Below are 23776 nucleotides of genomic sequence, written 5' to 3' on the forward strand. Positions count from 1 at the left end.
TAAAATAAAAGTAACAATTTACAAATGCTCGGTTTGGCTCAGACCAAAATCCAACACCCCATTTCACTTTGGATCCCAGGTTGTGGGTCACATTTCGGTTTTTAGCGAGCCAAATCCAAACACTTGGGACGTTGGCATCATCTTCATTTTCACCCAGGTGTGAAGGTGTGGGACAGGGCACGGGTGGGTGCTCACTCCTGCCCACACTGGGGTCGGGTCAGATCCTGCGCTGGGCTCTCACGTCAGTCACCAATTCCTGTTGCTATTTAGATTTCTTTGGTTATTCCTTGTTTGCTCTTTAGCGCTTGGCCTGCATAAGAAAACTGAAGTGACAGCCTTTTTTTTTTTCATTTTTGTGCCCCATCCCAGTTCTGCTGGGTTCACACTCGTGGTGCTTGCAGCTGGTGTGGACACAGAGCTCCATGAGCTGCTTTTCACCCAGCATTACTCCTTCTCAAGCAGGCTCGCCAGCTCGGGTTTAGAGTTTTTTCCTTTAAATTTCAAAATTGCTATTTCTTTGTTTAATTTCAAACATCCTCTTGTTGCACGCTGAAGCTCCCAGCAGGGCTGCTGAGCTCTCTGCACCCACGGCACAGCCCCATTCCCACCGTGGCCAGAACCTGTGCCCTCCGATCTGGGTGCAAGAAGTGTAAGAAGAGGCAGTTGGCAGGATACCTGCTTTTTTAATCTAGACCCCTTATTAACTGAGCACTGGATGCGGGCATCCTCACCGCTGACAGCCACTTACAGCCAGCGATTGCCTTTTTATAATTTCATTTTAGTTGTGAACAACAGCCTTAAATTTAAGCCTCAGTGGTAACACTGGAAAGAAAAGATAATTCTGGGTGGCTGTAGCTGTGTTAGTTTTCTGCACCCTCACCTGTGGGCCGGAGCCCAGCTGTGCCTGCTGCAAACCTCAAAGATGCCTTCACTGCCACCTTCCAGCTCGGGATTGTGCCCACCACAGCTCGGCTCCCTTTGGTAGCTGGGTGGAAAAAAAGCTAATTTTCCTACCATATTTTCCCCACCACCACCACTCTGCTCCACTCTAAAGGGAATTTTGAGACTTAATTATTTTCATTCCCTGCTAGACTAAATAATTAGGGGAAGGGACTGTTTTCCATAAGAACATTACACTCCATACTCCACGGAGTTTATTCTGTTAATGGAAACTCTACACCTTAAATAGCCAAGGGACTTTCAGAATGAGTTAATGCCTTCGAAATGAAATTTCTGAGACCAAAGTTTGTAGGTTTCTTTACAACTCTAGAAATTATAGTATTTTTTCAAGTGTGATAAACTTAAAATGAGAAACAGGTGACTGATTAAAAATGAGGGTATTGTTGAGCGCCCAGCCTAGCTGAGTGTGAAGCTTTACTTCAAGCACAGTGATGTTTGTGGAATGTAGATTTACAAAATATTATTGTGCAGCGGATACTTTATAAAACACCAGCCGTCATAAATCTGAACGGTAGGGCTTTGGCTGAGAAATTAATAAGTGTTTAACACACCATCATGGAAACAGACTGCAACAATAAAAGAAAACAAAATTCAGATTTTGCCTACAGAAGGAGGAAAAAAAAAAAATCAGTTTTTTATTTTTGACCTAAAGTGTTCGGTGTCTCTGATATTAAATCATGTTCACTTAAGGACTTTTATTCCAATTATAGTAGCACTTTGTTGAAAAAGCCCCAACACGTATCTGAAGACCTGGATTTGTAGCAGCGGTGTTATTTCTGGAGGCAGCGCTTCCCATTTGATGCCACCTGCCTGCAGGAATGCAAGAAGAATACAGTGTTTGGTATTCTTTTTTTTTTTTTTTTTGATTGCCTGTTTATTTCCCATTTATGTCACAGATACTGGGCTTTGTACCCAGAGTCATGTTGGATTGGATTTTCAGGCTAAGTCACCAGGGACCCTGGCAGAAGGTGTAGGTGCTTTCCCATGGGGGCTGCTCCCCTGGATACCCCCAGGGGGGGTAACAGTAATTCTGTAGCTACTGGGAGTGTTGCTGAGAGCAGGCAGGGAGTATGGGGCTATTGGAAAATATGGGTGTTGTTGGGATGTAGGTGAAAATGGCATTTCTGTTGTGCAAGGTCTTCCAAAATGGCGTTAGAGAAGGCAAGAGCAGTGTTCATGGGCATGGGCTGCTCTGTGGGGACATGAGTCCTTCAAGGTTTAAACTGGGTTTTGCTGAACCCCAAGTGCTTCCTCTCACCTCGAGGCATCTCCCTGCCGGGACGAGTCCCCCTCCAAGTACCCATGTGGTCCACGCGAGGTGACAGTGTAAGGGAGCAGGGTAAATCCGCAGAGTCCCCAAAGCCTCTCCCACCAGTGCTGGTGTCTTCTGCACAGAGAACTAGTTTAGAAATATAGAAGAAACTGTATGGGTTTCCCACTGAAAAGTGGCTTTGCCAGCAATGAAACTGCCCTGGGAAGTGACAGGATCCTCAGAGATGAAAAAGTATAAACATGTTCTTTTGGCTTTCTCACTAGAATTCACCGTGTGAAAAGTTTTATTGCAGTTCATTTCTTCTTTGCTTATGTACTATAATTTAAAAGAAAATATTTTATTTATCATCAACATTATATTATCCAATATTATCAGAATGATTCAACTGTCCTGAATGAAAGTTTAAGGGATTTCATTTTGCTAAAATCAACCTCAGTATGCCAGCGTGGTCAGGGAAGGGCAGAGCTCATCTCAAAGCATCAGGATTTCCCCCAGTGAAAAAACGTGTTTCCAGCCTCTCCTCAGAGCAGTGGCAGGTGCAGCCGTGGGGCAGCTTCAGTGTGGCTGGGACTGCGCCACGTGTCCCGTGGCCGTGGAAGCCACCTCCCCCGACAAGGGCAGCTCCTGCCTCGGCTCCAGCGGGAGCATGGGCCACATCCCCATCTCACCAGCGAAACTCTGAACCCAAACCCACACGCTGGGTCTATCCATGCCAAAAGTTATCCCAGGAAGTGATGTGAGCCCCGGGGAGAGCCAAGTTTCCTTCCCCGAGGTTTGCTCTGCCTCCACTATAGACACAGCCTCTGAGCTTCCCTTTCTAACCTGTCCATGAGGGGAAAAAACGCACTTTGCCATCTCCTGAGTTTTGAGGCTAAACTGCCTGCTGGGATGCTCTGGCTCTGCAGGGCCAGACCTTGCAGGAGCCTTGGAGAAAGAGAAGTCAGCGGCGTTGAAAAACAATCCATAAAACTGCCCTTATTCTACAAACTTGGGCCAAGATGAATTTATGATCCCTCCTGCTAACGGGGCTAGAATAAGCAAGAAAGCCGATGATGGAGTCTCTGTTACTGTAATGAATTTGTACTTTCCACTGCCACTTGCTCCCTGATTTACAGTGGAGTGGGGAACCTTGAGATAAAAAACTAAAAAAAAAAAAATCGAAAAGACGCCCCATGTTTTGGTTTCTTTCTTCCCTCTCCCACCCCGCCTTGCCCTGTCAGGCCATTAATTCTAACAGAAACCACCGGCTCTGTTTTTTTCCCTCGAACCCCTCAGCTGTTGCAGGGAGACAGCTGCACCCTCTGGAACTAATTACAGCTGTCTGGGAGATTTAGCCTTCCATCCCAACAACTCCAATATTGCTGCTAATTTTTAACACGTACAGTTGGAAGATGTCATAATAGGCTGATATATGATCGAACCTTAAAAGTGCTACAGCGCAGCTGCTACCGGGCATCTGGCGGGATGAATATATTGATTAAAAAAATAATGCTTATTATTTTTAGCCTTTCTGCCTTCCCTGAGGCTGTAGCCTTGCCCAACCCAGGTGGTGATGGAGGGTGGGTGCTTGCCCAGAAGGGTGGTGGCAGGTCCCGGCGTCCCGTGCAGGGCAGTGGGTCCTGGGTGGCTCAGTGGTCCTCCCCATTCCAGCCACCCATACTGGGACCAGCGCTCTGCCAGCTCCTCCTGGGCACCACCACTGGGCTCGGAAGATGCTGCCAAAGGGTCCCTTCTGTCCCTTGTCCCCATTGTTGTCGTAGCAAAGAGGCTTTTCCATCTGGAGAAGAAATGTCTGACTTGTTTTATCTGACCATAGCTTCTTTCTGGCTTCTCAAGTGATTATTTTGCCCTCGTGCATCTCCTAAGGGACTGAACCCAGGCTTAGCTGGTTCAGCCTAATGCTCCTCCTGAGCCATTTCACCGCTGGGCTGTGGTGCCTGGTGCTTCCCAGGGAGCCAGGAGGAGCTGCCAGCTTGTGTTCAGTCAGTAAATCCTGAGAAACCGTTTGCAGCCAGGGTTGTCCTTCCTGACCCTTCTGTCTCCTCTGAAACATGAGTCTTGCTCATCCCTCTCTGAGTGATCACCTGTGACGTTAGTCTCTTTTAATGTGGACAAGGTCAGGCAGTTTCCCTGTGACCTTCTTGAAGATGTTCCCATTTCTCCAGAGCAGCAAGCGAGGTTCATGCATGCTGGCAGTTTCCTGCATCAGAAGGAGCTCAGAGACCTGCGGGTTCCCTTCCACCAGCCAGAAAATCTTTGTCTGAGCCCCAAAGTTGCAGAACTCACAAGCAATTGCTGATAAGGCAATCTGTAGCTTGTAGCAGTTTCTTAATCTGCAGGCAACCATGCGTGCATGCCTCTTGCCTGAGTTACAAGCTGTCCAGGGCTCCAAGTGATGCTTGTAAAGTCTGTGAGCCCTGAAATGATGGACTCTGGGGCATTAATGCTTTGGCCCCACTAGTGCAGGAGCGTGTTTGCTCCTTAAATCCCGCGAGGAGGGAGCGGGTCCAGTGAGGCAGTGCTGAAGGAGTTTGCAAATCCTGTAACTTCAGGACTGAGGCACCCAGGTAGATTATAAATACTGGGGTAGCTTGTAAACTCTATGAGCCCTGAAATGAGGGGCTCTGGTGAGTATTAAACTCTGCAGCTTTTACATCCATGAGCCTTGCAAGGAAGGATTCCCACGGGTTCCAGGTTTTCTGCATTTCTCCCACAGCCCCTAACCTGGGGAATGACGGAGAGGATGGATAGCGCAGGGTCTGGATGCTGCTGTTGTATTTTGATGCTCAGAGATATTGTGATGCTCAGAGGTATTCCCACTGCAGTTTCTGCATCCTGCAGCACACATTGGCTGTATCTTGAAGGTATCTCCCTTCAAGTCTTGAATCCTAGAGAAGCAGTGATGGTGAGGGACAGCAAAGAGCCGTGGGCTGTGGTGTGCTGGAGCTTTATAGCTCATCGCTGGGTGAGCGGTTCAGCTCCTGGGAGAGCTCAGCTCCGCGGGGTTTCCAAACTCCACAGCCCATGGAACTGTGCAGGTTCCTCCTCCATGGATCCTGTCATCCTGACATGGACCGTGACCATCCCAGCTCATGGCTTGGGTGGAGCGGGCTGGATGAAGCAGAGTGACCGTGCCTGGGACAAGAGGGTGGCTGAATTTGGAAGTCAGGGGGCTTGGGGGGACTCTTCCGATTGATTTAGGCTCTGAACAGAAGATCCTGGAACACAGTCAGATAGAAGGGCAAACTTTATGCCACAAAAATGCATCTTCAGTTGCTTGTGGTCGCTCTAACACTCACACGGTTCTAGTTTTACATGTCGATCCCTTTGATAGCAAATATTTTAATAGATAGAGAACATATGGGAAAAATCCCACCAAATCAGATGATAGATATTATTTAATCTGGGCAGGCAAGCCTATTCAAAAGGGACAAGGACATTTTCATTCCAGAGGGGTTATAGGACAGTCCTTGAGGGTGAGGCGAAGGTGCTTCTGTGTCTGAGCAGAGACCTGGCATCTCCCTGAGTCTCCTCGCCCTGCCCCAGGAGCCCAGATAAGTCAACTGCTCTCTGCGCTCTGCATCCCCATCTAGAAAATGGGAACTCTGCCAAATGAGGTTTGCAGATAGCTCCTTCCACACGGGGCCCCCCGTTATACCCTTAGTGGGGGTGTATGTAGACATGTCCAGCTTGATAGATGCTCTGCAGTCACTTAGAGAAGAAAAAACTCCAAAAGCAGAGGGAGGCTTTGAGCAGGATAGGGACTGACATAAAATGAGCCACTGAAGCTTTTTGGGGAGGTGAGTATGTTTTTTTGAATTCAAGAAAGCAATCAAGCAGCACAGCTTGGAAATCTCTAACTGTCCTGGACAGGAGCCTGCAGGCTACCTGGACCCACGGGAACGTTGCTGTGCAGTAATGCTCTAATTATTAACAGGAAATTTTGTGCTCCTGCGAAGTAAACACTGTGGGAGTAACACTTCAGCCTCCATTTGACTTTTACCAGTCTCAGAAAAGAGGGAGGGGAGAGGGTGTAGAAATGGCCCTGGTTGTAATGAAGCCAGCAGCTGCGGGGCAGCATTTATGGTGATGAGATGCAGGTTTGTGCACCCCGAGCCCCCGGCCAGGGCCATGGCATCACCCCCTCCTTTTCCCATTTCCCTTCCTGTATTTGTAGGCTGGTGTCCTGCCTCCCCGCAGCCCCCCGTCAGCGGGCAGCGAGACGCGGTGTTGGGGCAGCCCAGAAGGCTCTGCCACGGGGTGCTGAGGCATTGGGGGACACCTCCATCCCCCCGCTTCCCTTGGCACGCGGCCCTTACCCGTAGTTAAATCAGAGCTGTCCTAGTGCAGCTCCAAATGCTTTAGTCTGGGCTTCCTTGGATCCCCTCTTCATCCTCAGCAGAGGAGGAAACATGGAGATATTTGTCCTGTTTTTATTCCAGCCAGGAGACATTCCAAAAACGTGATACCACAGTTACTGCAAGTCAGCAGCAAGTGATGGGTGTGATGAGTATTAAGGTGTTTTGTTAGGAGAATCCTTTCTGTATTGCTCATCTGGGTACCCAGCAAGATTTAAATTGAGACGTCAAAGATGTGATTTCAGCAGATCTTTTAATTGGGTGCAGTTTTATCTGGTGTCTGCAGTCTCCCCTGCTTCCTATCGCAATGCCAGTGTTACGAAGGTGAGCGCTAATGGCAAATATCTACAAGTCATCCCTAATTATTTTAGCACTAGGAAGGAACTTTACGGCTGCCCGAGGTGCAGCCCCGGGAGCGAGCAGCTGCGGGAGCGTGGTGCCCTGCTCAGTAGCAGGGTTTGTATTTTAGTAGTGAAGCAAAGCAGGTTTAAATGAGCATTGACATGACTTTGACATTTTTATATTGTGGGTTATTTTATGAACTTACCCAGCAAACGCGGCGATGCACTCTGCAAACAGGGACCACAACGCCGGAGGACTGGGGTGTTACTCCTTCTCTTGTCAGCATGCCCTACATCAAGTGGGACCAAACCTCCCGAACCGAGCGGCATGGTTAGCCTCCGAATGTGTTTCGCGACACTGATGAATGCTTCTTTCTGCACTGTTTTAAAATCTCCTTTTCTGTCAACTCCCAGGGCGGCCAGAAAACAGATGCGCTCGTAGCCCCGCTAATAAGCTGCGGAGCAGAAGGAGCAGCCGCTGGCTGGGGCAGAGGGATGCTGGGGGAGCTGGGGTGAGAGCTGGGCTCTGTACCTAGAAATTTCCCAGGCAGAAATTCTTCAGAGTTGCTCTCAGAAAGGATATAAAAAACCAAAAATAATCCTACTTTTATTATTCTTTCAAACTTGGTTGTAGTGAGGTGTGTGAGTGCGTGGCGGCAGTGGGGAGCACACAGGTTGGGGGTGTTGAAGCTCCTCTGCTTTGTGCTTCGTTACTGGATATTTTAGACTGTCTGTTAGGAAGGATTTCTTTGCAGAAGGGGCTGTTGGGCGTTGGAATGGGCTGCCCAGGGCAGGGGGGGAGTCCCCGGGATCCCTGGAGGGGTTGAAGAGTCAGGTTGATCCAGCGCTGAGGGATCTGGTGGAGTTGGGAACGGTCAGTGTGAGGTTCATGGTTGGACTGGAGGAGCTTCAAGGGCTTTTCCAACCGAGATGATTCTTTATGAAATTGCAGCAAGGGGAGCCCAGGAGCTCCCCAGTGCCTCCCTGGCATGGACGGATGGAGCCCCAGGAGGTGGGAGCCAGCCAGGCTGAGCGCCCACAAACACTTTTCTCCACCTGGCTATGGAAAGGCTCAAAAACTCCACTCCCAGGGAAGCATAAATAGGGCCCAACCACTTCCCACCTTGGCCTGGCAGTGGTGTCACCCCCCTGAGCAGGCTGTGCTTCATTCCTCTGCAGGTGGATCCGAGGGGAACACTTCAAGTACAAATTCAGCCGACCCGGGGGGAAGCATGCCAGTGAGGGGAGATGGTGGATTCGGAAGAGGATCGGGCCTTACTTTCCCCATGTCAACCTCCAGGGCCTGAAGAAGTTTTATGAAGACAGGAATTGGCCGTACCCCCTGCGGGACTGATGGAGGAGGATGGGCAAGGTCAAAAGGGACTGGCTGGGGAGGAGGAAGAGCAGTCGGCTCCCTTACAGACTGCATGTCTTGCCTCTCTCTGTATTTTTCATCCATATCCTTCTTTACACATATTTCACAGAAGGTTCCCAGCCAACCTGTTCACCTGCTTTTGTTCTCTGTTTTTTCTCATCATTCTCTTTCTTTCTGTTCATCCTTCTGGCCACAGCATCACAGGCACAGCCTGATGATTGATTTATTTGCCAGGCTGCTCCGTTTGGAAATCGTCAGCACAAGAATTTTCAAAAAAGGTGAATAAATACCACAGTTAGTTTTGGGTGGGTGTTGGTGTTGCTTTCACCAACCCGTTGCTTTGTGTGATGGCTGCAGAGGCATGAGGGGAGACTTTGGGGCAGCCTCCTGCCTCAACCAGTGCCCCCTCAGGGCTCACAGCTTTCCTGAGGTCTGACATCAGGCAGAGCACCCAGGTCCTGCTCCTTCATCCCATCCTACCCCCATGTGGGCCACAAGCACTGAGCCTTCAAAGCTGCTTTATTCCCAGCATAGCTGTGCCCACGCTGCCCTCGCTGTCGCCCTGGGAAGAGTCTGTCTGTCCCACAGTTCATCCCTGGGGCAGCACAGTGAGCCGGGGCTGGGCAGTGCCCCCAGGCTGGGAGAAACACCCTGGGACCTCAGCCTGAATTTCCCTTGTCCCTCCTGTTTGCTTTGGAGTCCCTCCTCATCTCGGTCTGTGTTTAGAATCATCCCAAATTGTCTCACCACGTGGGTTTTGCTTGGTGAGCCCAAATCACAGTGATCACAGGGAGGTGAGAGCAAGAACGGTGTCTGAAACAGCCAGCAACTGGCCGGGGTAGTTTATAATAATCGATTGCTTGTTAGCACATTCTGTTGCACACGTTTCTTCTTGCAGGGGAAAAAAAAAAAAAGATCAAAGCAACCTGTGTAATGTATAAAACCCCGTTGTATCAGGCTTGTCTGCAAAAAGCCACAGGTTTACTGAGAAACCCGAAATAGCTCCTTGCTGGAGCTGCCCTGCGGGCTCTGTGGCTCAGCCCCGAGGACAAGCGCAGCCCTGTGCGGCCACCCCGTCCCGTGGCCCGTCGCTGCCGATGCTCGCGGGCTGCCCCGGCGGCAGCGGCCGGGTTGGAAAGGTGGTCGGAGTCAACAAGTCTGCCGCCAGCCCCACCGCGTTTAAACAGGTCTTGTTTTAACGGGCCCTGGCCTGGCAGCACAGAGGCGCTGGGCTGCGCCTTCCTGTTTGCTTAACCTGGGATTTTTATAACTGATGCTTTTTGTTGGTGGCCCTGGGGCTGAAATCTGCCTGTTTGGAGGGAGTTTGGTGCCGGAGGTGTCTGAGCGGCCGGCGTTCGGGAGGAGCTGAGCATCCCACGGGCATGGTCCAGCGCCGACAGCATCACGGCCAAGCAGGAGAGGGCAGGGAGCAGCACAGAAAGGGGCTTGCCAGGCTTTTCCCCCTGGGTTTTTGCAGTGGCTTTTGCCTTGCCTGCCCTGGAGAGGAATTCCAGTGGCCAGAAAGCTTACAATAAGGCTTTCACCTTTCTAGAGTGAATTCAGCCCAAGCCACAAGCGAAGGGAAAAGCGTTGCTGGATGCTGGGCTGTGAAGCAGCCCGTTACCTCCTCGCCAGGGGCCACCAACCCAGCAGGGACCGATGGGCACCGTGGGAGGCAGAGGTGGTGGCCACGTCTTTGCTCCTGTCCCAGGGGCTCATCCAGCTGAGTCCATCCCCTCCTGTGCGAGATGTGCCAAAAGCAGCTGAATGAGGTTTTGAAAGAAAAAACAGGTCCAAACTGGGAAAGGCAAGCCAGCAGGTAAAGCTGCCACCGGCGCTGACATGGGGCAGCACAGGCTGTGGATGTGGGCACAGAAATGCCATTTTACACATTTCTTCCCCCTTTTTAACTGCGTGCACTGAATGGGCACCAGTGAGAGTGTATTTCTGGAAAGGAATTAAAGCAAACAGCTCTTGAATAACCAGCGGGAGCTTCACTCCTTTTTATTTTTTCTAAAAGGGTTAAAGAGGGAAAACAGCAGCAGCCCAGCCCTGGGTGCAGTCCCTCAGTGCCTGCCCTGATGTGGCTCACCGGGGACATGCCAGCTCCCCCGGGGCCAAGGTGATGGGTGATAAATAAGGTGAGTCCTGGGTGTTGCAGCATTCATCTACGTTTGAGTGAGAGCCTGGTGTCCCATCTGAGCTCTGCTCACCATCCCGGTGAGCCGGGGCTGCGAGAGCACAGCTCTCCCTTCCCTTCTCCAGGGTGTGCCCACACGGGACTCCCTCTTGGTTTGCGGTTGCTTTTCCTGCCCGGCTGCTCCATCCGTGGTGGATACAGATCGGGATGGCTGAAGGGAGCAGGAGGACCCTCCGGTGGCCTCCTGCCTGGGAGCTGGCGGGGTCCCAGGAGGTGCCCTCCTTCAGCAGGGATGAGCCAGTGGGCGGGAAGCAGTCGGCACCCGGGAAAGCTGTGACAGCAGCGGAGGTGCCGAGCCCATTGCCCAGAGCCGCCGCGCTTCTGCAAGATGTTAACACTCTCAGCCAAGGACTGGGAAAGTCCTCTATGTTACCCGGCTATGTTCAAACCAAGACGATTAGTTTAATTGTGGGGCTTGGAGCAATGTATAGAGCGCTCCAAATTGTAAATAACCTTTATGACTCAATTGTGTTTTCCTAAATACTTGCCATAGTTTGAAACCAACACTCCTCTGCAAACAATGGAAGAACATTTTGTTCCGATTACTGCGCAGAGGGATGAGGGTGAATGCCGCCATCCCACATCTCACTCGCATTTCATCCTTCCTGGCTTGGCCAAGTTGCCAAGGGGCTGGGGACGATGGAGACCAGGCTGTGCCTGTCAAGATTGTGTCCGTTGCCAGCAGGAACAGGGAAGGGATCTTACCCCTGGACTCGGCACTGGTGAGGCCGCCCCTCGATTCCTGGGTTCAGTTTTGGGCCCCTCACCCCAAAAAGGCCATTGAATGACTCGAGCGTGTCCAGAGAAGGGCAACGGAGCTGGTGCAGGGTCTGGAGCACAGGTCTGCTGGGGAGCGGCTGAGGGAACTGGGGGGTTTAGTCTGGAGAAGAGGAGGCTGAGGGGAGACCTCCTGGCCCTTTGCAACTCCCTGACAGGAGGGTGCAGAGAGGGGGGATGAGTCTCTTGAACCAAGGAACCAGCACCAGGCCAAGAGGGAATGGCCTCAAGCTGTGCCAGGGCAGGGTCAGGCTGGCTCTGAGGAAGGATTTCTGTGCAGAAGGGGCTGTTGGGCGTTGGAATGGGCTGCCCAGGGCAGGGGGGAGTCCCCATCCCTGGAGGGGTTGGAGAGTCGGGCTGACCCAGCGCTGAGGGATCTGGTGGAGTTGGGAATGGTCAGTGTGAGGTTGATGGTTGGACTGGATGATCTTCAAGGGCTTTTCCAACCGAGGTGATTCTGGGATTCTGAGATCCGGTGGAGTGCACCTGTGGGGCTTTGTGTCTTGATGGGCATGGGAACTAATGGCACAGCTTCTCGCTGAGCATCTCCAGCTACATGAGCTCAGGCACTGCCTGCACCCTCCTCATTGCCAGATGTTATTTGAAGCATTTTATTAATTTTTTTCATTTTATTCTTCCATGGCTGAAATTGGACCCTGGAGTCAGATGCACAGAGCAAGGCTGGACCCTGCCCCATGGCCCCATCTTACCTCTCACATGACCTCAGGCAAGATTTTTTCAGGTGAGTTGGCCAAGAGCAGCACACACCATCCGTGTGCTCTCTGGCTTGATTACAGAGCCTCCCATGAAAAGACACTTTTCACCTTCCCAGCGCACAGAACAGCCACGGTCACACAGCAGAGCCTGTGCCCAGCTGTCCCCAGCTGTCCCCAGCCTCCTTGGGGCTGGCCCCACTCCCAGGTCAGGGCTCACCGCAGCAAAAAGCTGTTTAGGATCCCAACTCCATGGCTACACCCATCCCTGTGCTGGGGATCCCCACCTTGGGACCCTCTACACAAAGCTGGGGGCTTTCAAATTGTTAAAAGCGACTCTTCCCCCTAGCCATGCTGAGGAGTGCTGATGGGTGACAGACATCCCCTGGGCATCCCTCCTGGGCTGGTCACTGGCAGAAAATGGTGCTGGCCTCCCCCCTCTCCAATTTAATTAATTTCTTTAGGTTTCCAACCTCTGGGTCAGGGATAATGGAACCCAGACGGGCATTTCCATTCCTGTTTGCTGCGCATTGTGCTTGTTAAGCGTTTTTTTCTTTTCTCTTTTTCTTTTAAATCAAAAATTCTTGCTTCGCTCCGGAGCACTGGCTGGAAGATAATACACATTCAAAGCAGTGAGGAAGGTGCATGCAGGGGATTAAATTAGAAACGTTTCCCTGGGACAAAATTTTTTAAAAGAAAAGAAACAATTATTTAGAGGGGGTGAGGAAATCGGAACCACATTGTCTTATCTGTTGACTAGAGGTTTTCTTGGAAAGATTTTTTTTTCCCTGAGCTATGCACTGGAAATAAAACTTCATGGCATTCCCAAGTCAGCGCTCTGTAAATCCATTTGAAAGATAACTCTGCCTGAGCTCTGGTCCAACCAAGCTCCAGTTCCTCAGATGTCTTTGAAGAGGGGACAGGGACACCCACCAAGCACCCAGCACAGAATAGGGTCCTGATATAAACTCCACTGGCTCCCAGGCATGGGATTTGGGTCTGTCGGTCAAAACAATGATCAGATGAACCTTCCCATGACAACTCTTTTCTCTTGGCTGTGTTTTCTCAGCTTATGCCCTGGGCTGGAGCCTGATCTAATCCTGCTCCCTCCTACTGCTGCTCCTTGAGGTCCAACACAGTCCCAGAACCACTGGTGCCAAGAAGGCGTGGACGTGGCCAGGCTGCTCACCCCGGGTCAGCCCTGGGAAGCTCAGGCTCCCCCCGCAGCCAGGGGCATCTCAGGAGACAGTGTCAGGTCAAAAATAAGCAGTTTTATATTTATTTTCTTTTTCTAGACGAAAGTTACAGACCCTTGGGGTTATGAATGCATTTTCCAAAAGCCATGCTCCCCTGTCCGTGGCTGTTGGTGGCTCTGCTGTGGCAGCCACCCTCAAGTGCATCACCCACAAAAGCATGGAGCGGGGAGGACATAGCCAGGAGAGGCCCCCCCCCGTGCACACAGAAATCAATTGGCACCTTTCCTCCCCAACTCCTGGGCAGGATCCCTGCAGGGAACAGGCGATGCTGGCGGGGGGGAAGGGGCTGCAGGGGGCCCCATCACAGGATGCTTCTGTCTTTGCACAGAGGGTGCTGGTGTCATGCAGCCCCTCCAGATGTGTTCTGCACATGTTCACCAGGGACGGCCAGCGCTCAGGGCACGCCGCCTTCCTCCCCACTGAAACCCAAGCGCACCACTGCATTCAATACTCGCTCGGCGATGGCCCGCTGCGGTGAGCCACAAGCCCTCCCGCTTGGAAAGGTGCTCCCGGCCCCCTGCCCGCTGGATTGTCCCAGACCTGGGGCTGTTTGCCTCTGAAGATGGATGTGATCGGGTGACTCGTGTACCCAGAGCTTCCTCGGTGGGTTTAGGAGGGTCCCTGCTGCCACACTGGGGAGGGGAAGCTTTTTCATCCTGGAGAAGAAAGGCTGGAGGAAACCCTACGTTTTCCCCCAGGGAGAGTAATCGCAGGGTGAAAGATGCTGGTGTTTAATCTGCAGCTGAGGGAACTGGGGGGTTTAGTCTGGAGAAGAGGAGACTGAGGGGAGACCTCCTGGCCCTCTGCAGCTCCCTGAGAGGAGGGTGCAGAGAGGGGGGATGAGTCTCTGGAGCCAAGAAACAAGCAATAGGACAAGAGGGAATGGCCTCAAGCTGTGCCAGGGCAGGGTCAGGCTGGCTCTGAGGAAGGATTTCTGTGCAGAAGGGGCTGTTGGGCGTTGGAATGGGCTGCCCAGGGCAGGGGGGAGTCCCCATCCCTGGAGGGGTTGAAGAGTCGGGTTGACCCAGCGCTGAGGGATCTGGTGGAGTTGGGAACGGTCAGGGTGAGGTTCATGGTTGGACTGGAGGAGCTTCAAGGGCTTTTCCAACTGAGATGATTCTGGGGTTCTGTGAAGATCAAGCTCCTGCCCCTGGTACCCCACGTCCTGCCCTGCTGACAGCCGAGTTTCCCTTCATGGGTGACCGCACACAAGGTGTTCAATTTTCTGCACATCCAATCCCCACGTCCCAGCACACCCTGGAGTTACTGTGAGTTCCCGGGGACGGTTCCTTGGGGCAGGTTGTCCGCTTCAGCTCTGTTTTGTGTTGCCGTAGAAGTTTCCTTGCTTGGATTTTTTTTTCCCCCCTGATGTCATTGCAGGTTTGTTTTACTTCTACTACTCTCCAACTCTCTGCCTGGTCCCCAGGGGCTCCCACTCTGCCGCACACCCAAAGCCAGGGCTCCCCAAGGCGACTCTGGGGGTGACCAGCACCACGGCAGGTACCGGCCCAATGATTCCATCTGGCAGGAGGTCTGGGTTGCAGGATTGGACCGACTTTTTTTCCTTTTTGCCAAGATTACAGCGTTTTGAAAGCATGAGACCCCCTAGCAAGCACAGCTGGGTTTGTATTTCCCCACGTTGGCCGCCAGCTGCGGCGGGGTCGGATCCCGCAGCCTTGGCCAAGCTCATCTGGGCTGCTCTTCCCCCTAAAAAAGGAAGCCTCCCTGGCCTTTTTTTTTTTTTTTTAAATACTGCATATAAATGTCTATTCCTGTTGTTGCTGATGGGGAACAAAGGGAATATGTACAGGCAGATGGATTTTAGCTCATCTTTTCTACACAGGGAATGGCGAAATCAATCCGTGCGTAATTTGGGAAGACCCAACAGTGTGGCTTTCGGAGCAAGCTGGAAGGAATGATGCCCATGTCAAGGGGAGGTGGTTGGGTGGCTGGATCAGGCCGTCCAGGGGTCCCCAGAGGCGCTGGGTTCTTTGGTTTTATTTTTATTATCCTGCCCGCCATGTGAGGGTTTGGCTCAAACTTCATTGAGTATAAAGTTGCAAGGGCTTTCGAGGTTTTATAGATGATCTACCTGTCTCCAAGCCCTCCAGGAGAGCTGTCTGGTGGTCAGATGGAAACCTGTGCTGTCTGTTAATGCACCCCGTGCTTACTCTCCCACAGGGATTTAAGGTTCAGCTGGAAAATCTTTAATGATGGATTTATATTTGGAAGTTCTGTTTTCCCATCAGTGTTTATTGCTGCTGCAGGAATACAGAACAGTTCACAACTCCATCATAATCACTGGCAGGACATCTGTCCCTCGCCAAACCCCCTTGAACGGACAGCCTTCCTTCAAAAAAACCCTCTAGGATTGGTGTAAAAACTCTAAGATTTGGGGAAAAAGTCATTCCTTCCATTTCGATTTTTTTGAGATACACCCAGGTCATATTTTCAAACCTTTCTGTGGGTAAAAGCGTGGATTTGATTCGTGTTTTGGGAACGTGGTCCCCACAGTGGGGTCAGCGGCGAGGAGCTGCCGGAGGACATGAGCCTGTGCCTATGCGAGATCCTTTTGCAGGGCTCACGAGATAAGCCAGGTATTATCTGTCCTAGCAGCCACAGTGCACCAACCCAGAAATTTTCTTATTCCTAGATTGTTTATAAATCGTAATTATTTGTTTTAAAGTAGCCAACCTTCAGTCTGGGAGTTCCTGTAGAAAATACATGTATTTGTATACCTTCCCCGCTCCCAGCTGCTTTTAGAAGCTGGCTTTACTTTAACACATATTAAAGAAAAGAGCTTTTTTCCTTCCAAGTAGATTAAGTTTGGCTAAACAATTCAGTGTGAACTGCTGGGCATGAGGCAGAAACCTGTAGGCTAAATTACCCAGCTGCTATAAGTTTAGACCAGCATGGGATGAATTTCAGGATCGTATATTAGTTTTCATTTAATCTGATTATTCTGGGCTGGAGTTCCTGGAGGGTCTTCAGGTTATTGTCAGTCAAAAGAATCTTTAAAAGCTTCCATTTGCACTAAACTTTTCCCATTAGAAGTCTATTTTCATTATGGATCGATTTTTATTTTAATGAAAAAATGATTCTCCCAACCCCCTGCTTGCTTTTTTTTTCCCAGCCAGGGTTAAAACTGAAGCTGCAGCGGGGTCTTGCCACTCAAAATACCATTTTCCTCTTTTGCTGAGGCCGTTGGCTTGGTTGAAGGAGCTTGGGCAGACAAGGAGGGGACAGATAATGCAGAAAGGCACCTCCTCTTCTCCCAGTGATGCTTCTGGTACCCAGATCCTCATCCTCAAACCCTTCCCTCACTGGGAAATGCTTTAAGTGGCTCAATTCCTGGGGGAATTTCTAGCTCAAAAGTCTCAGAGACTAATGCAGGACTAATTGATCTTAAAAGCCTGTTGCTGGATGGCTCGGAGTTGCGCTGTCAATTCATGGGCTGGTTTCTATCTGCCGCCGCCTCTTGGCTTCCAGTCTGGGGAGCAGCGCAGGCTGGGGGGGGTGGTGGAAGCAGCCCCCCCCCAGGGCTGGGAAGGCAGCAATCCCCGCGTTTTGTGCTGGCAAGGACATCCTTGTTGGGTCTGTCTCTGGTGCAGGAGCGGCAGCTTTGTGGCACTAGGGGGGGCTTCAGGAGCTGAGCCAAAGGCACCTCCCTGGGGCACCCATCCCACCTCGACCCCTGTGCAGGTGGGATGGCAAAGGGCCGAGAACCCACCCCAGGTAGGAAAAAAACAACACAGACACATCCAGAAATAAACCCCAATCCCATATTCTTTATGCAGGATTTTACATCGGGTGTGCCAGCCTGAACCTTCCGGAGTCCACATGCCATCCATGCTGCTCCCATAGGTGATCCCAGTGCTGACTCTGGGGAGGCCCAGGACCACGCAAGGCTCTGTGGGGACATCCATGGCCTGGTACCTTGTCACTGCCTAAAATCTTCCGTTTTCTCAGGTTTTGCACACATGCAGGTAGGGAGGAAGTAGTTGAGCTGTGGAGCCGAATCGTCACTGTGCAAATTGGGCCCCAGCTGTGACACCAGGCACCGTGTGTGTTCACCCTGATGGCATCAATGGTCTCCATCCTGCTCTGCCTCCTTCCCCCAGCGAGCCAGTGGTCAGGACTAACCCTGCCTTCGTTTTTCTGCAGTCAGTGAGATTTTTCCTTGCCCTTCGCGTCACCAAAACGCCGGGTTTTCCCCCATTTCCCCTGGCACAGGCTGGGAGTCTGCTTCCTCTGCGGTAGCAGCTCCGGATAAGATTGCACTTTGCTGAGCTTTTCCCCGTGTGTGCCTGTTGCTGGGACAATTATACTAAAATCACACCACCTGCAAGCAGTTAGTTAGAATAATAAATAAGTGATAGATTATCAAATAAAGCGTTGGCTTCAGATGAGGTCATCCTAGCACCGTGTCGTGGGTCTCAGAGGGTTTGCAGGCTGCTTTCCGGCCGCTGATGGGCTAAATAGCTCTTGTATCAGTCAATAAAAAAGTTGTAGAGATTAAAGAATCAATTAGGTACTAGCCAAAGGGGCAAAAGCATAACCCAAACATGCTGATAAAATCCGGTAGGTGATTATGGGAATGGTTCTTATTTCATTTTACTTTTGAAAGGAATAATTGCTCGTTATGGAACATGGAGCAGCGTGGACTGGATACTTTTCCAGCTTTACAGAGGAGGAAATTCTAGTGTTTGGCTGACAAAGGCAGAGGCATGCTGTGCTTTAGGGCTGAATGGGCATTTTTTGAGTCTTACTTTGAGGAACGTCATTTTGTCCCTGCAGAATTGGCATGGGGAGGTTGGTTGGTTATTTGGTGCCCAGAGCAGCCCTACCCGTGCTGGTGCACGTGGTGGGGGTAAGGAGAGACGCTCTCAGGGCAGGCGAGAGGGATGGGACTGAACATCAGCACCTGGGTGTTTTGGAGCCCTGGGGCTCTGCTGCTTATCACACAAACTTCAATTAACCAGGTAAAATCTGATCAGCTGAAAAAGCATTTAGGGCTGTATATATTGGAGGTTTTTTCCAATATTTACCATATGGCCTTCCGTTTTCCAGGAACACACATCTGCAAAGCCAGCCCCAGCCTGGGCTGGCAGCTCGCGGTGAGGAATTGGGCTGCGCAATGTCACGTTCTGCTAATTCACACGAATGTTTATTAAGTGTTAGTCTAGTGCAAAGCCTTACCTCATTTTGGGCCAAAAATAGGGAGTACCCACCAGGGGATGGCTCCTCAGGATGGAGCAACCCGAGCATCCCACCCAGCATTGTGGTGCTGCCCGTTCCCCGCCTGCACGGGCGCTCCCGGGACACGGCAGCTCCGGGAACCCTGCAAGCGAGCAGGGGGATGAGCAGCAGGATGGGTCACTCTGGGTCTGCCTGTGTGATTCTGCAGAATGAGGCTTTCACCAGATCATTTTCTAGGGAGGAAAATTCAAATGAATTACCATTTCCCCCCCCCAGTATTAAGATGAAATATTTGGTTTTACAAGGGGGAAAAAGCATGGATTGCATCGTTTCAAGCCATTTCTGTTTGGAGCTATTTCTGAAGGGGAAGCATTGTGCTTTCAAGTGGATTTTTAATTCATTTCCACCTCACAAGAAGCATTGGCTGTTCACTGCTCCCATCCAGAGCAAACATCCATTTTGAGATGGAGCAGCTCCCTGGGAAGGGCTGCTCTGCTTGCGTGCTCGCTGCCTTTCCTGCTTAAAAAAGAGAGATTTACAAACAAAAAAATCAAAAGGTGAGCCATCCTGCAACTGCTCTGGGCCTTACTTCAGAGTGGACACGGGGCCGTCATGCCCTGGGGACAGCAGCCACCGGTGTCCCCTTTGCTGGAGCATGCCGTGCCAGTTCGCCTGGCCAGGTCCCGCTGCCTGCACGTCTTCCAGCCAAGCTCCCAGCTGCCTGGCCCTGCCTGGCCCTGCCTGGCCTGGGTGCTTATATATCCTTCACAAAGCATTATTTTTATGGCGTGCATATAAAACACACGCACAACGTACATCACAGCCGGGCTGGCAGCGAATCACATCCCATGCCGGCCAGGCCGGGAATGAGCTGTTTATTGCTCTGTGCCCTCACTCCCCGTGTACATGCGTGGGTGGGCAAGATGTGGAATTTGTTTTTCCCTTTGTTTTTTTTTCCCCTTTTCACAGGTCATATACCACCAGGCCCTGCCGTGGCTGCGGGCAGATTGCCCTGTGTGGGTTTGTTTGAGGAACCTTGGAGAGTTTATCCCAGCGTGGCTGGGGAGGTGTTTGCTCCCCACTTGAGCCGGGGGTGATGCAGGCAGGCTGGGGCAGAGATGCACCACAGCTAAAGCATCACCTGGCCTCTGTTTTACCCCAGGCACAGAAAGAACAGAACAAAAAATAAAATCCTAGGAGCCAGCTGCCCAGCTGATTTAAAACCTCTTGCAAAAACGAATTTTGCCCAGCTAGAGATGGACGGCTGCAGCGTCCAGAGGGGGAGAAACACTCCTGGCTGGTGCAGGACTGGCCGCTGCCGTGGCGAGGAGTTGGGTTTCAAGTGCAGGGGAAAAAAGAGCCCGATCCTCGCTCGGGGGCTATGCGCTGCTAATCCCTGTTTATTCTCCGTCTAGCCCAGCCGCCCACACTCTCTTAAGCTTTGTTCATTAACAAGGTCCAGGGTAAAAAGATACCTCTGCGGCAGCTGTCTGCTGCAACAGCGCACAGTCCCGGCACAGCCAGAGGAGCGGTTGGTGCCGGCACGGCCGCATCCTCCTCCGGCCCTGGCGCAACACAAACTCCATCCTCCCAGAGCAGCCCCAGGGTTCAGCCCTTTCAGGGTGATTTCAGATGAGGACCACGGTGTAGCCCGGCTGCTTGTCAACTTGGATGAAGGTTTTATTTTTTTGAAGAAAACAGCAGCAAGTAGGAGGGATCGGAGTTGTATCGGCGGGGTGAGCTCTGGCAGCCGACAGACGGCTCTTGCGCTGAGTGTGTTAACCCCACCAGTACGGAATGAGCAACCCCGGGTGTTGCTCCGGAGATGGTACATTTAATTGGCAAATTAATCTTTGTCTCCTGGGCCAAATTCGAGAGGCAACTGCTGCCCTGAAGTGATGGAAAGTGGGGTCTAAGTGGGAAAGTGGGATCTCCATGTGCCAGGTTATAGATGCAGTTTTGCTCCCGGTAAAGTGTTGAAAGCATATAAAGTAATAATTGTTAGTAGTAATTTCTCATTAATCATTAATTATGAATAATAATGCAAGTGTAGAGACGCTAAGACAGATAAATGTACTTGGGAAGCAGGCAGCCAGTCTATAAGGCTGGGTAGAATTGTTCCTATCTCCTGGAATAAAGTAACTTTTATACAGGCTAAGGTTTTGCAAAACTTTAAGCAAATTCCAAGGTGACTGAAATGATATGACTTCAGGCTCTGAGATAATCTTGTCTGTCCCCAGATGGAGGGGCAATGCTGCCTGTACCTACAGTGGTTGTAGCACCCATGTACGTACAAAGGTTGTCGCGGCCACATCCAGTCCTGCCTGCAAGGGCATGCAGCAGGAGCCAAGCTTTGCCTTGAGCAGGACCCAGCAGCCAAGAACTGACACTGGGAAGGTCAGAAGTTTGAGCCAAAAGACAAGGATAAGAAGTGCTTCTCCCTGTCTCTGGGAGGGCCTGCAGCTCCTCTGGGAAAGACAACAACACTCAGGGAACCATTGCTCAAGACCCCTCTGCCGATCCAAGCGGCGCTCACGCGGCCAGAGACTTGCCGAAACCGGAGCCAGCCGTGGCGAGGCCAGACGTGCTGGTTGCAGGGCGAGCTGGGGGTGACTCGGTCGGCTCCTTGAGACATCCCAGCATCCCTTCCCGCTCGCTCCTTTTCTTTAATTAATTGCATTTTCTGTCCCTTTGTGGCGCGGCCACGCGCCGGCTGCAGAGCAGCGAGCAGGGAGGGTGCAGCTGTGGGCTCGGCGGCGGAGCAGCCATCTGCAGCGCCCGCCCGGGAAAAAAGCCTCGCAGCTGCGTGCGCCTGGTACCGGCGGTACCCGGACAAGGTCATTCATCACCAGGAGCCTGGGCAAGGAAGCTTGGCAGGAAAAAGGAGGACGGCAACCACAGGAGGCAAATCTTAAAAATAGTCAGCGACAGCGGGTCTTGTATCCGCAGCCTCGGAGCTTGTTTCCTCTTGCTGTTACAGAAGGGCAGGATGTGTCTGTTGTGTCCCATGTGGGATAGAGCAGCCCCAACACAACTCTATTGAGCTGGAATGAACCGTGTCCTGGGGCCAGCTCTGCCCTGAGTGGTGGGAGTGGGAGGTGGCAAGGGCATCCCTTCTGAAGCAGCATAGCAGGGGGGTACAAGCATTTAAATAAGCAATGTGGCACGTTGGGTTATGTTGGGTGGTGATAGAGGGTGTCTTGTACAGTGCCCTCACAGAGGCCCTGCTTACCCTCTTTCCCTGGCCTTTAGACCCACCTGTGCTAACAGCAATGACAGGAAACAGCAAAATGTGTGAGTTGAGCCCTACGGGTACTTGTGGGTGTCCAGCTCCACTGGCTCTGGTTACATGAAATGCTGCAAAGGCTCTGACCCACCTTCCCAGTTGTCTGGCCTGCAGAAGGTCCCTGCCATGGGCATGGCAGCAGCATGGATGGCCTTGGAGCAAGGACACGGGGATGGGCCAAGATCCCCGGGTTGGGGAGCTCATGTTTGCCACCCCGACCTGCTCCACCTCCCCAGTCCTCACCCGGCCTAGCAGAGGGAGCCAACAGACACCCAGCAGTGACGTCTGCACCAGGCTCTGCCATTGCCTCTGGTCTCTCTTCTTGCCCCACAGTTCACTGAAGAGGAGACTGGGTATCAGGAGCTGCATGAGGAACAGGGGGTGACCACCCCAAAACCCCACCTGCAGGTCCCTGAGCACGGAGGGCACCACCGGACCCATCGGCAGAGACGGTTTTGCTCCTGCAAGATGGGATGTGGCCACCTTCCTGGCAGAAAGAGGTGAGATCTGGGGATCGCGGCCCAGCGGGGGACGGTGGACAGGGGTGCCCACGCGACTCAGTCCAACGATCCGTATCCAAACTGGGTTTCTCTCTGTGGGATGCCCCGTCTTTCCTGTTTACTTGTTATTCTGGAAATAGAACAATAAATAATTTATCGCCAATCGGTTGGCGTGCGTCCGACCTGTCAGTTAAGTTGATTTTAACTGGCCAAGTGTCAGGGCAAAAGGCCAGGAACGCTGTGCTAGGGAACAGTCAACACCACAATTATAAGATTAACACCTTGTTTAGTGGTCAGATACTGTCAAGTGGTAAAAGATTGCTCCGGTTCGTCTCTATAGAGCATCGCTCACAAATTACCTTATTAAGCAGGATCTTGCTCGCGGTCGGCTCCCTGCACCTGTGTCCTCAGATATTTCCATTCATGGTGGAGAGGAGGCCAACACTCGGCCGGGGCTGCTGGGGGCTGCGCAGCTGCAGGAGCATTATTCCCTCTTACCATATTTGCATATCAATGAGCCCCTGATTAATATTTAAAGAGCCAGCTGTCCGAGCCACCTATGAAAGAAAAAAAGCTCTGTGAGGTTTTTATTATTTTTTTTTTTTAGGGATAACACTTACTGCCCTTTATCAAGTATGCTTCATTTTTACCCCCCTATTCTTTTATTTAAAAAAAAAAAAAAAGCCAGGGAAAAAATATGAAACGCCGTTAACGAGTTATCAGTGAATGAGTTGTGCTGCTCTCAATGCTTCTCAGTCCTTTTGTGCCATAGTTGCAGCTGCATCGAGCAGGTTTTGAGGGGCAGGAGCCCTGTGCCGACGGGCGCCCATGGGAACTGTGTCTACGGGCAGCTCAGTGCAAGAGCACGAGGCCTGGGAAACGGGCAGCGTCCCTGCGGGCGGGCAGGGCAGGGCTGCCTCTCCTTTACGGGATGTATTTCAATGCCCCCGGCTTCCCCCGGCTCATGTCGCAGAGCCACGGCTGGTGCCGATGGCCCTGTGGCCCCCGGGTGGGGAGGGGTGGACGCGGCAGCAGCGCGAGGGATGCTGGTGGTGACCCGTCAGTTTAACGAAGAGAAGCAAGGCACAAAGTGAAAGCTCGAGCAGGCTAATCAATTGAAATGCCATCAAAAAACTACGAATTGGTATTTTCTGTGCCTCCCCAGCACTCTTAATTGCCTGGCGGTTTTGTTTCCAGGCTTAAAAAGCTGTCATTTTAATAGACTATTCTTTTACCATTTTTTTTCCTTGAGCATTTGTCAATAATCCTCCAACAGCGGCAGCTTTGTTATCCCAACTAATTGGAGTCAAGTAGGGCTGCAAGAAAAGATCGTTCACGACCGAGCCCTGGGAAAAATGCAAAAGGATTTTAATTTTCAATAAAATATGCAGATAAGTAGAAATTAACAGTGGGGAACGGGGTCTGGAGCCTGCGTGAATAATGGTGCTGCTCAGACGATGGCGGCTCGAGTGATTTAATGAGGACTCGAGCGGGTAGTTGACGATGCCGGTGGCTCTGCAGGGCTGGGGGGGGGGGGG

General features: G+C 51.6%; 1 protein-coding gene and 1 long non-coding RNA gene across 2 annotated transcripts in view; both read left to right on the forward strand.

Moving 5' to 3' along the window:
* The window catches only part of LMF1 (lipase maturation factor 1), a 193596-nt gene extending 183307 nt beyond the window's left edge, over positions 1-10289 (forward strand). Inside the window, exon 9 of the mRNA XM_026858874.1 lies at positions 8112-10289. Coding sequence (XP_026714675.1) covers positions 8112-8286 — 175 coding nt within the window. The 3' untranslated portion in view covers positions 8287-10289. The remainder of the gene's footprint in view (positions 1-8111) is intronic.
* A 5892-nt stretch (positions 10290-16181) lies between these two features.
* LOC113485628 overlaps positions 16182-23776 on the forward strand; it is a 31536-nt gene continuing 23941 nt past the window's right edge. The window contains exons 1-3 of the long non-coding RNA XR_003399463.1: positions 16182-16542; positions 17051-17185; positions 22072-22238. This is a non-coding gene — a long non-coding RNA (uncharacterized LOC113485628). The remainder of the gene's footprint in view (positions 16543-17050; positions 17186-22071; positions 22239-23776) is intronic.

Source organism: Athene cunicularia (genome assembly GCF_003259725.1).
Source record: "Athene cunicularia isolate RWA chromosome 14 unlocalized genomic scaffold, athCun1 chr14_part1, whole genome shotgun sequence".
NCBI lineage: Eukaryota > Metazoa > Chordata > Aves > Strigiformes > Strigidae > Athene > Athene cunicularia.